Genomic DNA, 16752 nt, shown 5'->3' on the forward strand with positions numbered 1-16752 from the left:
TAATTATTTCATTACTCTTTAAAATATTTTGCATTCTTACAAAAATAGTCCTATTTATTCATGTCACCAAAGTTAGTTTAACATTAAACAGTATAAAATTAATACTGACTGAACTAATTGTTTTAGTATTTGAGTGAAAATGCCCTCACAAATAGACTACCTATATTTCTTCTACTCTTTATAATATATAAATTGGTTCCAACTAGACACTTGACAATGAAAGGTAACGTGAAGTAACAAATTTTCCATTAAGTACTCCCTCCGTCCCGTTAAACGTTTCCTAATTTGACTTTCGGTACTGTTCACGGTAATCGATTGACTACTAATTTACGTATAATCTGTAATATCAAACAAAATCATGAATGATCTCGTTGGATTCGTATTTATCAGTACTTTAATACAGTGAAATTTTTATATTTAATACTAATACAAATTTAAAAATATTAACAATTAAAAGTGTGCATTGGCAAACGTGTCCAACACAAATAAGAAACGTTTTTAGAGACGGAGGGAGTAATACTTGGAATGTGCATGTATATCCCTATCCACTTTGTCCTAACATACTTGTTTAGCAATAAATCGAGCGGTTAGGGTTAGCCGATGAAACCTAGTTTGTGTGGATTAGCGAGAGCACAAGATAAAAAAATCGTTTGATTAGTTTCTTGGGACCAAACATGGAAAAAGATCAAGTGGGTGAAACATACACTACAGACAAGTTTAAGAAGCTCTTCCCACAAAATCCAAAGAGATGTAAGCGATTTGTATAGAGGAGCATCTTTTTTCATGGTTTTACTGGTATGGTGGTATGGTTTAATAATCATTAATTCTTAAGTGGTTTTAATAATGACTAGTTATCACTCTGTTTTGTGTTAGTTAAGTTGGCTTAGTTACCATTGGTGATTAGAAGTCGATGTGCGGCAACAACCAGGGTCCATGGCAAGTGTCCTGTTTTTGTTTTAATTAAATACTATCTAATAGGTTTTTTTTTGAAAATATCAAAGTCTAAAAATATTATCATTTTTTAAAAAAATTTGCAAAAATACTTTTTTTATTTACAAAAATACTATATTTTTTTTTACAAAAATACAGTTTTTACACCTTGATTCAAATAGATGTGATCTTGGACGAATTTTTCCAACTCCATGCAACCAAAAAAAACTTAATTTAACTAGTTGCATATGTGCTTAATTTTGCTTAATTCCCTATTTTTGCAAAAAAAATCAAAAGAGATATACATACCAGGATGGGTTGAATGATGAGGTAGACGTACCTTCCGGTATGGGCCTTGGCAGCTAGAAATCAGATCACTCAATCAGGTGGCATATTTGACAGGTGTGGACAACACAATATTAATGTGGGGTCAGACTTGCTCGTAGCCCAACAATACTTTCACCGTTCCGATTGATTCTTAATACTTCCTATTCTGTCCTAGACCTCATTTATTTCGTCAATTTTGTAATATACCATAATTTGAACTTCCAAGTAACTAAGTTACAACTTACAAGTTTCGAGGTAATTAAAATGCCCATGTTTTGTTTATTGTTATGCAACTAGAAGTTAAGTAGTTAATTTTGGTCGGTATTTAATATTTTTATACTGGATAACTACATAACTTATGGTGATCATGACATACCTTGGTAACTATTTTCAATATTTTGAGATAACTACAAATATCATGGAATTTGAATTTCTATTACCCAATTTAAAATGCACCAAACCAAACACCGTAACCCATTTGAAATCCTTTAAAGTTGCATGGATTATACCGAGAAAAATAAGGCCTACGTATTTAATGATTTTGTATTGAAAAGTTACGTAACTTGTAGTGACTATGAGTGAGCTTAGTGACTAAGTTGCTATATTTTGTAGTGACTACAAAACCCCGAAACTTCAAATTCTTTTGTCCAATTAAAAATACATCAAATCAAATAGTATAATCTATTTTTAATTCAAGAAACTCAAATTACACGGTTGAGTTACATAAAAACAAACGAGTCCCTAGTAGGCGGTTAATATGTACTAAAATAACATATATATGTTTCTTATATATGTATCAACGGGAAAAAACTGTCATATTCATCATCTTCTTTCTTTCATATTTCAAATTCTACACAACAATCTTAAATTCAGAACACATCATTGTAATCCCCCTCATCGATTATATGATTTTTTTTATTTAGGAATGATTTTTTCTAACTGAGTTTTCCGAATTCTTGACCATCTGTATTAGGGATCGTATACAATTTTTTCAATAGGTATTATGATAGCCCACAGGAGGAATTGTCGTGTTTGTGGCACTAAAATATTGAAATTTTATAGAATTTTCTGTGGTGATACAACGATCACTTTTGAATACATTTTACTTACAATTGATTAGATTCGTGGATATTTAATGGAGAATTTTCGGATATCAGTCTTTTGTTAACAAGAAAAATGTAATCGATTCTTGGTAAGTCTCATGTAATTACAATCATGAGATCATGTACTATCTCGATCATTTTCGAAATTACGTGAATAAGTTTAAGTTTGATCGAAATTGCTAATTCATCCTTATCTAATATTTCATTTATAGTTACTTTTCTCTTTTAAGCATTTTACACAAATTCACACACAAAAAACAGGCTCTTCACTCTTGTGAATGAGCTAATCATGTGTATATCTTATCCTTTCAAATCTAAATAAAGCTAGATATACGAGATATATTTGATTTATTGATTTCTTATCAGGACCGACCTTGAGAGATATAAAGCCCCAAGTGAAAAAAATTTGTGCCTGGTGGTAATAAATTAAAATAATGAAAAAAATAAGATATCGATAATGTTAATGTCGGTACAATTAAGTGAGAAAATATATCTTTTTTCAAAATAACTTTTAGAATAAAATTAAAAATGTGCCCCTAAACTTTATTTTATACCTATATATTTTTTTCTTTTTCTTCCTCCATGTATATAATAAAAATGAGCCCCCCGAAAGTTCTATTTTTTCAGTACCCTCATATGCTAGCATAAAAAATTTGGCCTCATGGTCGACTTTATTCCTTACTAATATTAATTAATTAATTAATGAGTTCAATTTTCTCTAATTTTCTTTTACTTTTTCTCACCTTCATTCATTTTTCTTAAATTTGGCTACTAACAACAATATTGATAATCTAATTGGGATGTTGGGAGTAATACCAAAAACAATAATACTAATATTAATTATCTTTTCTAAAATTTATTTATTTATATACTGTGTTTGTTAAATGGACAAATGAAACAACAAAGACAATTTATGTGGATTTGTCGGGAGACTATAGACAAAGAAAATACGAAGACTGGCCTTAAAAAAAGGTCGGTCACCGGCGTCGTTGATGCTTCCACGGTCACAACTAGTTAATTGTCCCCAGCATGTGATGCTGATGTGCCCAACTTGTACTCTGGTGCTATTTTTTTACTCTGTAACTTGTAAAATCAAAATGTTACGGTAGTTATTTAGGGTTACAGATTACAACTCCTGTTATCTTCGATTTCTCGTATTTTCGCTACTTCCGATTCCCGTCTTTTAGAACACTGATTAACAGGGAACAGGCATCCGGCAACATGCATTTGAATTTTGAAGTTCAATGACTCCCATCACTCGTGTACACAATCCCTTTACCCAATAGGTTCAGATATGTAATATTTTTAAAGTACATGTAATTGCTTTATGTCCACCAAATATATACAATCTTGTAAAAAGCCAAAATATTCTACTAATTTCACAATAAACAAACTAAACACACATGTCACATTGTCCAAGAGAAAGCTATACATATATCCATCTTTATTTGCTTTATCTTTATTTTACTTTTGTTGATAGGTTTAGAGAATAACAAACCCTACATATATTATTGCAATATTTCCAGCTCACTGAGGCATTTTTTTATTAGTTCCACATTTTGAGGTTTCATTGGGAGTGCAAGGTTTTGGAGTGAAAGTGAAATTAAATACTGTAAATATACTGAATATTAAAATGTTCTACAGTAGATTTCATGGCCCTCCTTCAAAGTGTTTGTAAAATGCAAGCACTGCGAGACTGATACATGGGGCTCCTCCACACTATTCAACAAATGTATGTTACAATCTATTTTGTGCGATTAAAAATGTATCATTTCATATTTCATTTAATGAATATGCTTTTCGACTTCCTAACAAACGTATGTTGTAATATATAATAATGTGATCAAGACAGTAGTCTGATCGAATTTGATATTAGATAAAATTATTAAGTAACCGGTCCGTTTCTAAAATCTTAAGGTGGTAGAGGAAGATCCGAGCATGATCTTATACTCTTTAACACTCCTCTCAATCGTACAATATTTTTCGCTACGATTGACAACAACATATATAACCAATACCAACAACAAATATTTATATTAAATAAATGGGGGTGGGAGGACTCGAATCCGAGTCTGTCATCTTATACTCTTTAACACTCCCCTCAATCGTACGATAATCGTACGATACTTTTCGCTACGATTGACAACAACATATATTACCAATACCAATATCAACAACAAATATTTATATTAAATAAATGGGGGTGGGAGGACTCGAATCCGAGTCTCTCGATAAACCGAGCTCTGATACCATGTTAATTAACTACTCCGTCTAAAGCTTTAAGCTAGTAGAGAAAAAACCGAAAATGATCTTATATTCTTTAACAAAAATATGTATAATTATACATGAATTTTACATCCAATCATTTTGACTAAAAAAGCTAAAAATCACTATTACAAAAAGCAAAATCTAGTTATTCTCATTGAAAAAAATCTGGTAGAGATATTGCAGAGAGTAGAGACTAGTGTGTAGGTAGAGTGACTAGATTCTTGAGGCAACTTCATGCCTCTCTTTGTGCATGCATGGCTGGTTGGAACTGAAAAAAAAGCTACTAGTGGTGTGTAGCAGCTATAGCTACACACACATACACACAGATTTATTTCAAATTGTATGTGTTTTTCGAATATTACAACAGTAGCTTTTGTTATATTACGTTTTTGAGCTGACTTTAACTTGGGAGCCGAGAGGAAATTTCCATGCATTATCTTCCATTTTGAATTGATAGAAACAAAACAAGCACACTACAATTACTTTGTTCCTTTAGAATATGTTACGTTTGAACTTTCTAATACTTTTAGTCATCGTCTAAGATCTTCTGAATACAAATCAACGAATTGAAAAGTCAGGTAAATATTTGATGAAACTTGAAAGTGTTCTGATATTTGGATTAAGGGAGTTCGTCACTTAACCGTAATGTACTCCTTCACACGTAGTTTGCAGCTATTACGTGAATCCCGTAGGGTTTATCCAGTGCGCATCTGAAGATAGCGGCTGCGGTTACCTACGATTAAAAAAATAAATAATAATTTTTTATTTCTAAATAAAAATATAGAACTTTTATTTTAAGAATGATAATTTTTATTATGCGGTCAATACATTTCAAGATGTGTATAAAAAATAAAAAAGTCAGACGACAGTTAAAAAATAAAACGGAGGGAGTAATTGTTTGTCAGTGAAAAATCAACAACAGAATCAGAATTCTAAAAAAATCATAACTAAATAAAAAAAAATGAAGTATTCGTGATTCTAATGTATTTCTTTCAAGTTCCCTAGGTTTAGTTTGAAACTCAAGGCATTTGCAGTCAAGTCATGAACATGCAAGACAGCAGACCTAGAACGGACATTAGTTTCGATAAGCCCTACTAGGCTACTACTACAATGAAAGTTCAGACAATGGCAATTAAGACATCACGGTTTACATGAATTATGTTTTTGTTTGGTACCTCAATATGATTCCAAATCTAGACCACCGGAGTCGGTTCTCTTGCTCCAAGTTTGTATATTTCCGTACAGTAATATTATCTCGAAACTTCTCGCAAGCTAGATGCTCCTTAAATTTTGACACATCAACCTTTCCCGTCGTTAAATATTGAAGAAAATTAACAAAATGATTTCAGTGATTATCTTGGTACCGTTTTTAGTTCGATGACCAACTTGATACATTATTAAGCAGACTTCAGTGACAAACTTGATAATTAACCCTTAATTTTATTGAAAAGGGGGCACATACAAATATATCTAAATGTTTTAACGAAAAACAATATGTTTCTAATTAATCACAATTAAAAAATGAAAATTTTATACGAATTTTATTTGCGCGATTGCAGATTTTTTAAGATCTATAAAATATATTTTGTTGGTTCATCTATTTGATTATTTGGCTGTCAAATTTATCAATTTTTGACTAAAAACTAAAAACTACTGTAATTAAAAAAGAAATTGAATATTAACATGTAAAATAGGTTAGATGTAATTTCAATCATAGAATTTAAGTCAAATCAATTTCTAGAAGTAAAAATGAATGGCCAGTTAGGAATTGACTATTGAGGAAGTAGTGGTTCAAATAAAACATTTGGGCCTATACAAGTGATATCTTTTACTTTGTCCTAGCAATAATTCAAGGCAACGCTGTAAAAAGGCCCACCTAGAGTCCCAATGGGCTTTTTGAAAACATGAAAAGCCTTGGTGGGCAAATGAACATGATTCTTTCACCAACTAAATAGAAGCATAGAGCTTTCAATTCCATACAATGCTTGGCTTATATTCCTGAGAAAACTGGAAGCATTAGCTAGACAAGATAGAGCTTTTAATCCCACATATCGTACGGTTAGATTGTCGAAAATATTGACCCCTTGCCTAACGGACCGGAACTCATAATTAGTTCAAGAATGTTCAGAGATCCTAACCACCATAACATGGCAACAAATGCTTATGAGTTGTATGATTAGTGAAGATTTACAGCTTACGAAGGCACGATCATATCGTGTCAGCAATGCGAAGCCTTAGCGGGAGAGTGAAACCCTGAATAGACAAGATAGAAACTTTAACCTCCCACCCCGCACGTAGGGTTAGATTTTTCAGAATACAGAGCTGAGAGCTCAGTCTAATTAGGAAAGGATCGGAACTCATAATAAGTTCTAGACAGTATGAAAGCACTACAACTCCTAAGTAGCTAAACGAATGTTCACTGATTCAAACCACCAAAAGATGAAATACCGGCAAATGCTTACCAGGTGCGATCACAGAAGATTAACAGTGCACGAAGATGTTATCATATCATGTAGACAAGAAACTGCCCCAAGGAATAGATGAAATCTTGAAGCCTAATATCTCTATGAAAACTTGCCACATGAAAACTTGACATATGATATTGAAGCTCTGATACCATGGAACTGTTACTAGTATCTACCAAATTAGCAGAGCAATGAATTAAATATCTCCGTGTAGCCCACAAGCCGCATAGACAAGGACTTAGGAATTGGTCAGTACAGTTCAATTACCTTGTTTAAGATCTGAACAGTGCCAACAAGATACGTATATAAGATCGCAATCATAGAACATTCAATAATGGGAAATAAACTAGTGCTTTTTAAGACAACTTCCAACACGAAACAAAAGCACAAGTGTAATTTAAGGAGGACATGTTTCCATGATTCCCATTTGGTCCATCTCAAACAGACAGATTGCAATTTCATACTTTCTTAAAATATTAAACAGATGTTCCAACACACAAGGAAAAGAAGCCCTCCTCTCATATGCATGGAAGCATCTTAACCCATTGCGTATTTTTGGGTCCAGCTCCGAGCAGTTGTCTCATACTTGGACCGGTCATTCTTGTACATGTGAGCTATCTCCGGTACAAGAGGGTCATCAGGATTTGGGTCCGTCAACAGAGAACAGATTGACAGCAAAACCTGAGTTCATACAAGAACATTTAAACAAATATGCAATTTTGAGAGTTTAGAAAGCTAAATGTTTTTGATTGACTGCAGATTTGCCAGTGTCTTTTATTTGCATCCACACTTCATTCTTTCAGCATGCCAATACTAAAAAAAAACTTCAAGCAAACAAATCTTAACAACCATATAAAATTCAGGTTCAAACTATCCTACTTGTACATGGCAAGTAGGGGCGATCGCGGTGCGTTTTTTTCATCAAACCACGACCAACCCACACATGCCCGCACATGCGGTTATAAAAAATTCAAACCGCAACCACACCGCGAATATTAAAAACCACATTTTGTGGTGCGGAGCGGTGCAGACGGTTTTGGCGGTTTGATGATAACCCGGATGGCAAGTAAACTATATTTTCGCTATCATAAAATGCAAAGCTAGATAAGAAGAAACGGACCAATTAACTATAGCCTAAGAAACAACTAATTTGGCCTTCCTATAAAAAGCAGAACTTCCCTAGTGCCAGCTGAATTTCTTTACTGTAAAATCTAACTTAGATACCATACCATTGTAAAATCTAATTTAGGAAAATCTTTTCTTTTGCCATTTTATGCCTTGAACTTAGAAAATACCTGGGACATTATCGCCTAGTTTCAAGGAGGAAAAATGATTTTAAGAAGTCAAGCTGTTAAAAAAATAACTACCTTTGATATAGTAAGAGCAGGGCTCCATTGTTCCTTCAGAATATCAAGACAAATGCTGCCATTGCTGTTGATATTTGGGTGGAAAACCTTGGTCCTGAAAGCCACCTAAAGAACACATCAAAACAAAATAGTACAATAAAATAAGATACAACACTCGTAAAGGAAGGATATTAGAGAAGCTAGAATACCATTACATTTCCTTCAAATTGCTTTCCTAACAAAATATCATATAGCAGCAGAAATTAAAACCACCTAGAAAATTGTGCATTAAAGTCTGAAGAGCATAAAGTGAGTGCAACAAGTATGCGTAGAAACATTTGTAAAAAAGGAATAGTATTGTCCCCATCGGAAGCATTGGTAACAATGAAGTCCATATTGCAATAAGTATCTAGCAGATTCTCAAATAATTACCCAGTTACGAACTGATACACCCTCGTGCACACTTGTACAGAATGCACCATAACTAACAGAGCTCATTTTAACTTTAACTATCCAACCGAGTGCTCTTTGGTTAATCAGTCAATCTCAACATAATTCATTTTAACTTTAACTCATTTGGTTACTCGATCAATGTCAACAGAATTCTTATTAACTTTAACTATGCTCTTGGGTTGGTTGGTCAATCTCTCAACTAGGTTCAGTGGAATCTTATTCAAAACAATAAACTGAATCAAATTGAACTGTAGACATGTGGTTACACTACAATAGCAATGAATTGTTCGAGTCAAGCAACACACAAGTAAAGACTGCTAAAAACATATAGAAAATTGCCACTGTTGTTTAAAACAGAGTAACAAAAGAATATAAACATTTATAGTTAAACACTGTAATATATTTAGGGCTATGGGCTGAGAAGTCGAATGTAAAATTACTTAATGATTTTAGATTGATATATAAGTAATATATAAAACAGACGAATATCAAATAAGTACGAAAGGAGATAAATTTCCAGAGTAAATTTCTTATTTAATATTGAAAGAGAACCAATTCTGGAACAATAATGATAACTTGATAATTTAATTAGAAAGGAAGGGAATGAGTGCGGGCGTGCGTACACACACAACACACATATATTCTTAGCTTCGTATTTTGTAACGTTAAACACCTATCAGTTTTTGCAAGTTGCAAGGCAATCTCCATAAATAAGTGTGATTGCAGTTATAAATTATAAAAATACAAATCACTTGCTATTATTTAGTGCATCATTAATAAGTGCTAGAGGAGTTATGCACGAAGGTAACAGAAAAATGACTAGACAGCGCATGATGAACTTATTTGTGCACACTCAAGGACTATGCCCCACAAAATATTCGTAATATGACAGTTTACATCTTGCAACTGAAGCATTCTCCAAATACAGTAGAGTGTAGGCATGTAGCTAAGCTTCATTTAATTGTCAAATTCCAAGGAAGTACATAAGTTGAATAAGTACCTTGGGTGGCTTGAAAGGATAATCTGGAGGAAAATGTATAGTAACAAGAAAGACACCACCTGCATATGGACTGTCAGGGGGACCCATAATTGTAGCTTGCCAATGGAACATGTCTTCAGCTACAGGGCCTGCAAGATATTTGTGCAAAGATTAAATCGAATGGAGGGACTGAACTTCTGTATTACAGAAACTACTAAAAATTCCTTTATTTTGTGCAGATTTCTGTTGTCTATAACTAATATGCATAATATGCAATGAGCTGAACAAAATACAGTTTAAATGCATGTCTACTTTTAAAATAGGATCTCCCTCGTGACCCATAGCTGCAGGGTCACTAACTTAAAAAACCAAGACCCATAGCTGGAACCCACCCTACTGCAGCATCTCCCTCGTGATGTGACTTTGTGTCCGCACCAAAGTACGTGTTTGCTTCCTCGAGTCATATCTCATGACCTCATATACACTTTTAAAACATGCCTATCATTTTAAATAGGAAGTTCTTCTAACAGGAGGCTTCAATTAGCCATGAGTTCCATTTTAAATTACACAAACATGACATAAGCAATTAAGAATACTAAGAATACTCGATCTTCAGCAATAGGTACCAAATACGATGACAAAAGATGATGTATCATACATATGAGCAGGGATGTTCGAGCAGACAAACACAAACACCATTAGCAGGGTTGCCCCCATCCCCTATCAACTTAGAAACTCTTCTTAACACAATACATCATCAACTTCAAAAACCACAAAGCCATAGCTTCACCAGACACCGTTGTAAGTTGACCACTGTGTCCCTCCCTCTCCCCGTGTATGCCTGTGCTTCCACGAGGCATAACTCATGACCTCATATACACTTTTAGATACATGTCTACTTTTTTATATAGGAAGTTGTTTGAAAAGGAGGCTCCAATTAGCCATATACAAAATGTGATATTCAGCAATATGTACCCAACTGCAAACAAACACTACAACTGGGCTTTCCGCATCCCACATCAACTAGAACACTCTTCTTAACTTAACAAGTCATCTACTTTAAAAACCAACAAGTGAAAAAACCATAGTATCACCCCCACCCCAGCACCCCCTCACAAATCAAGTCTCGCCTCCACCCCTCTGTACGCGTGTTCTTCTCGAGTCAGAAATCATAACTCAATGACCTCATTTCAACAAACCAAAATCACCCAACCAGCTAAAAACCCAACCAACCCAACACCTATAAAAACCACCAATCACTTAAAAATCAAAACTTTAACACAAAATCACATATTTTACCACTAATTTACCCAAAATCAACTATACCCAGATAAAAAACCCCCCAAAATTCACCATTTCAAGAACAAGAACAAGCAAAAACAACCCACAAAACCAAAAATCAAAAACACAAACACAAAATTAATACCAGCACTGCAAGAAGTGGGAGGATCTTTCTGCAGATCCTTAAGCTCTTTCAAGATCCTCTTAGATGCCATCACAACACAAACACTACAAAACCCTAGATCAAATTAGTCATCAACACAAACAAACATAAAGATTCATAATATATATACATGTAGAGATACAAAATAATAAGTTACCTGAATGACCCAGTGAGAGAGATTTGCAGAAGAGAGAAGAATAAAGAGAGTGAGTCGAGTAATTTAAGTATCCTGGGCCCTTGGCTGCTCCATTGATCTTATCTTACTAGCGCCCCCACTGTAGTTACACTGCACCCTTTATTTTAGTACCCATATACAAGGTGGAAATCAAGAAATTAAATAAAAGTTTTAGATAAAAAAATTATTCTTAAAAAAATAATTATGTTTTTTTTTGTCAAAGATTCATATAAAACTCTTGGATCTAAAAAATGAAATCACCGTAAGATATGATCGACCTCTTGAATCCAATAAACTCAACTCTGCTTGAATTGAAGACGAAAAATATAAACCAAAATAAATCAGATAAGTAGAAATTATTCCAAGAATAAACTAAATAATATTATTGAGGGAAATAAAATAAAATAAAATAAAGAATTTGAGGCTTTTCAACGAAAAATTAATTCACCAAAACACGTTAGTAGATTTAATTAAGTGTTTTTGTAGCTATCAACAGATAACCACACTTGTTCATCCGCTGATAGAGTAAATTCTATTTCAATAAGTCTTTTGTCGCATATTTATGTATACTGTAATTACTCAAAGTTTTAGAAATTGTTGGAAATTCTAAGATATGCAAAATAGGTTGGCTAATTGTAAATAGAAGGCGTCTTGTAATTTTGCATAAGTGAAAGAGTGTCAACTGCTAAGGAAACACTTTCAACGGATAAACTACAAAGCCTCGACGGATGACTCAAGACACTTTCAACGGATAATCCATTAGAGACTCAACGAATAACTCAAGTGAAGTATCAACGGATAATGCTGAAGTCTCGACGGAAAAAAAATTTAAATAGCAGTTGAAAGCGACTTGACAGTCACATGGGTTGATTGTATACAAAAGGAATATGACATCCCGTTTGCATGTTTTAGAGAACAAAGAAACATTTCCATTTTTCTGCTTAACTGAAGATATTAAAAAATGATGGATAGAGAAATGAAGCAACATGTGAATAGACTTAGATTCTTGTTTTTACTGTTTATCTTATTCATATGTAACTTGGTGGTATATAAACAAAGGGGAGCAAGTGTTTAAGTAGGGTGTGAACAATAGAAGTTGAACAGAGAAATAGATAAAGCTACATCTGTTAGAAATTCTCTCTGTTCATCTCTGTAAACACTTGTAAGCAGATGTGAGTATTCTTGTATCGCAGAGTTCTCTAATCTTTATATATATATATCTCTGGTAGAAAGTTCAATCCACCAGAAAGTTTTTAAACAGTCTTGTTTATTTACTTTGTGTTTGAATACTTAAATTCTTTTAATCCGCACTACTGCATATTCATTCACAGTTATATATATTGAAAAAAGTTCTTAAATTTTCAAAAGAAACCAGAATTAACAATTGGTATCAGAGCAAGCTCTTGACACACTAAGAGTTTAAAGATCAAAACAAACTAACAACATGAGTATAAAGGATGTTGGAGTGAAGATTCCACTTCTGGATAAAGACAACTATCATCACTGGAAAGTGAAGATGCACCTTCATCTACTCTATCAAGCTGAAAGATATGTTGAATGCATAGAGAAAGGACCTCATGTTCCTCGCAGGGCTGCCACAGATGTTGAAGGAGCTGTTGGAAATAAGCAAACAGTCCCAAAGCCAAAGTCAGAATGGGACATATGAAGACATTAAGCAAGTTCATTAAGACAAAAAGGCCATGAATATTCTATTCAATGGTCATGATGTAGATATGTTTGACAATGTTATCAACTGCAATACTAGTAAGGAAATTTGGGACCAAATTCAAGTGATATTTGAGGGAACTGAGCAAGTCAGAGAAAACAAGATGCAACTCCTCATACAACAATATAAACATTTTCATTTTGAAGATGGCGAGTCACTGAGTGATATTTTCAGTAGATTTCAAAAACTACTGAATGGTTTAAAGTTGTATGGGAGGATCTACCAAACTAAAGATTCGAATCTGAAATTCCTGAGACCTCTACCAAAAGAATGGAAGCCAAGGACAGTCTCTCTTGGAAATTCTCAAGAGTATAAAGAATTTACCTTAGAGAGACTGTATGATATCTTAAAAACCTATGAGCTCGGAATGGAGCATGATGAGTTGTTGGAGAAAGGAAGAAAGAAGGGTGGATCTGTTGCATTAGTAGCTGAACAAGAGAGATGAATAGAGTTGAAGGTTGAAGCTGTGGAATCTGCACCAAACTCAAGAGTTTGTGAAGGAAAAGGAAAATGGCTAATGGCTGAGAATGAAGATTATCCTAGTCAGGATGAAATGGAGGATATAGATTAGCATTTGGCTTTCCTATCAAGAAGATTTGCCAAGCTCAAATTTAAAAAGAATTTTGGAGCAACCAAGATAAATAGAAATATGGTGGACAAGTCAAAATTCAAATATTTCAAGTGTGTCCTGAGTGGTCATTTTGCCAATGAATGCAGAATGCCTAACTCTGAGAAAAAGAGGTTTGAGCCAGTGGATTATAAAAAGAAATATTTTGATTTGCTCAAACAAAAGGAAAAGGCTTTCTTGACTCAGGAAAATGACCGGGCATCAGACGGGGAAGATGAATATGAAGAAACAAGCTATGTCAACCTAGCTCTAATGGCCAAATCAGATGAAGCAGATGTCAATTCCTTAAGCAATCAGGTAATCACTACAAACCTAGCCTACATATCTAAAGATGAGTGTAATGATGCTATAAATGATATGTCCATAAAATAATATCACTTGCATGTTACACTTAAATCACTCACTAAAATAAACAATAGAATTAAAAGTAATAATCTGTTTTTAAGTGAGAGGAATGCTGTGTTAGAAACTCAATTCATTGATTTTGAGTAATTGAAAATAGAGTGAAAGATTGCAAAAGATGAATTGACTGAATCTTTGAAGAAATAGGTAATTTTAAGAAAGCAGCTTGAACGTGAGTAAGAGGTGATCAAGGCTTGGAAATCATCAAGGAATGTAAGTGCCCAAATTGCCAAGGTTCAAGGAATTGAGTTTTTCTGTGAAGAAGCCTGAAAAAAGGACAAGAAGAAACTGGACCCTATTTTGGTTGATGGTTTATCAACGGATGTGGAATCAATGGATGATGAAGCTTATCCGTCGAAAGATGAAAGTAAACATCCGTTGAAAGACAAGGTTGCACATCCGTTGATAGAAAAGAAGCCAAATAGCAAATCTAAGCTAGTCAAGCTGAATGAGAAATATGGATCAGTTTCTAAGAACTTTGTTACAGTAAAATCAAGTCGAGTCAAGGATACAAAGAGAGTAAATGTGGGGCATCTGTCAATGAAGAAGTTGAGTTATAGATTGGAGAAAATTAAGGTCAATGCAGATTCTACAAGAAAAAACAACAGGAATGAGAAAGTAGGAATTAACAAATATAATAACTACACACCTGATAAATATGCACCTAGAAAGACTTGTGTGAAGTGTGGTAATGTTAATCATTTGTCTGTTAATTGCAAATATATTATACCTACACCCATGTCTGCACCTCCCTCTTTCCCAACATGCCCACATTACCAATGAATGTCATGCCTATTATGCTTGCACATAATTTAAATGTACAATTTGCTAATATGCCATTTGCACAAAATCCTTATTATGCTGCATTTAATATTCCTAAATGCCATTTAGCATGCCTTACTGAAATAACATGTTTGCACAATCTATGCCATATCATGTTAATCAAAATGTGCATGATAATTTTAAAATTGATCATGAGATTCACAGTCAATCCCCTAGGACTAAGGTTGATCCTCAATCACCTAAGTCTGATGGTGGAAAACCTAAGAAATCTAAGAAAAAGGATAACAAGGCAGGACCCAAGGAAACTTGGCGTACCAAAATCAACTTGATTTGATTTTGATGTGTGCATGGAAATAGAAAGAATCTATGGTATCTAGATAGTGGATGCTCAAGGCATATGACTGGAGACTCTACCCTGCTCACCGAGTTCAAGGAGAGAGCTAAACCAAGTATTACTTTTGGAGATGACAACAAAGAGTATACTGTGGGATATGGCTTGATTTCAAACGAGAATGTCATCATCGATAGGGGAGAGCATGGGCCGGTTCGGCTCGGTTTTCGGATAAAACCGGAACCACAACCATATATCTTCGGTTTTAAAAATTTAAAACCGCAACCGTCGGTTCGAATTTGGTTTCGGTTCCGGTTTAAAAATTCCGGTTCGATTATAATCGGTTCAATTTCGGTTACAAAACTGACAATTACTGCATTTACAAAGTTTTGTTCGGAAGAGAAATTGAAACTTTCTATAATTCCTTGCATCTCCTAACACTGAAGTAGGCGAGAATGAGGTGCCTAATGTTTATGGAGTAATAAATTATATTGTTAGTTCATGTTTGGCTTGGGCATTATACCTGCAACACTGCACTGGGGAAAATGTTTACAAAAATCAACTCAGCACTGCTAACATTGACATTAGGAATTTAACCAAATAACATGTTTTGGAGCAAGAAGTCTCCAACAGTATGTTTAGTAGCTTACCTAGCTGACAACATTGTGCTGCAGTTCTTATACTTAAAAGAAAATATACCTTATATTTACTTTTCATTTATTTTAAATTTATATAAATTCATATAAATTATATATTTATTTAATTATTTAAATAATCGGTTCGGTTCGGTTTTAAACAATAACCGGAACCGAACCCATGGAATCAGTTCGGTTTGTAATTTTTCGGTTTCGGATTCAACTCGGTTTTTACCGATTTTTAGCGGTTTCAGTTCGGTTTCGGGTTTGTTTCAGTTTTTTGCTCACCCTTAATCATTGAAGAAGTTGTTCAAGTGGATGGACTCAAAAACTGTCTTTTGAGTGTCAGCGAACTATGTGACAAAGGCAACTCTGTAACTTTCAATTCTGAAGCCTATGTTGTTATCTGTAAGAAAAATAACAAAGTGGTTCTCACTGGAGTGAGAAAATGAAATGTGTATCTAGCTGACTTCAACTCATCTAATGCAGATTCTATCACTTATCTTTTCAGCAAAGCAAGTCAAGATGAAAGTTGACTATGACACAATAAGCTGTCTCTGTTAGGTCACACACACTGTAGAAGGGGGTTGAATACAGTATTTACTACAATCAAATCGAATTAAAGAACACAAGTAACAGAACATAGATTTTATTCAACACAATAAACTCTGTTACAATATGGAACTGTCCTCTCTCAGTGATGAACAAATTATCACGAGAGCTGCTAGGGTTATAATGAATAATAACTTCGATAATG

General features: G+C 33.9%; 1 protein-coding gene across 1 annotated transcript; it reads right to left on the bottom strand.

The window, feature by feature from the left end:
• Nucleotides 1-7399: 7399 nt before the first annotated feature.
• Nucleotides 7400-11617, bottom strand: LOC141697190 (ubiquitin-conjugating enzyme E2-17 kDa-like). The gene is made up of 5 exons (XM_074501464.1): nt 11473-11617; nt 11298-11380; nt 9893-10020; nt 8461-8565; nt 7400-7774 (listed from the first exon to the last, which is right to left on the bottom strand). Exons 2-5 carry the CDS (start codon nt 11365-11367, stop codon nt 7631-7633), a joined length of 447 nt encoding a protein of 148 aa, XP_074357565.1. The 5' UTR covers nt 11368-11380; nt 11473-11617; the 3' UTR covers nt 7400-7630.
• Nucleotides 11618-16752: the final 5135 nt, after the last annotated feature.

This window comes from Apium graveolens, chromosome 11 (genome assembly GCF_009905375.1).
Source record: "Apium graveolens cultivar Ventura chromosome 11, ASM990537v1, whole genome shotgun sequence".
In the NCBI taxonomy this organism is placed as follows: domain Eukaryota; kingdom Viridiplantae; phylum Streptophyta; class Magnoliopsida; order Apiales; family Apiaceae; genus Apium; species Apium graveolens.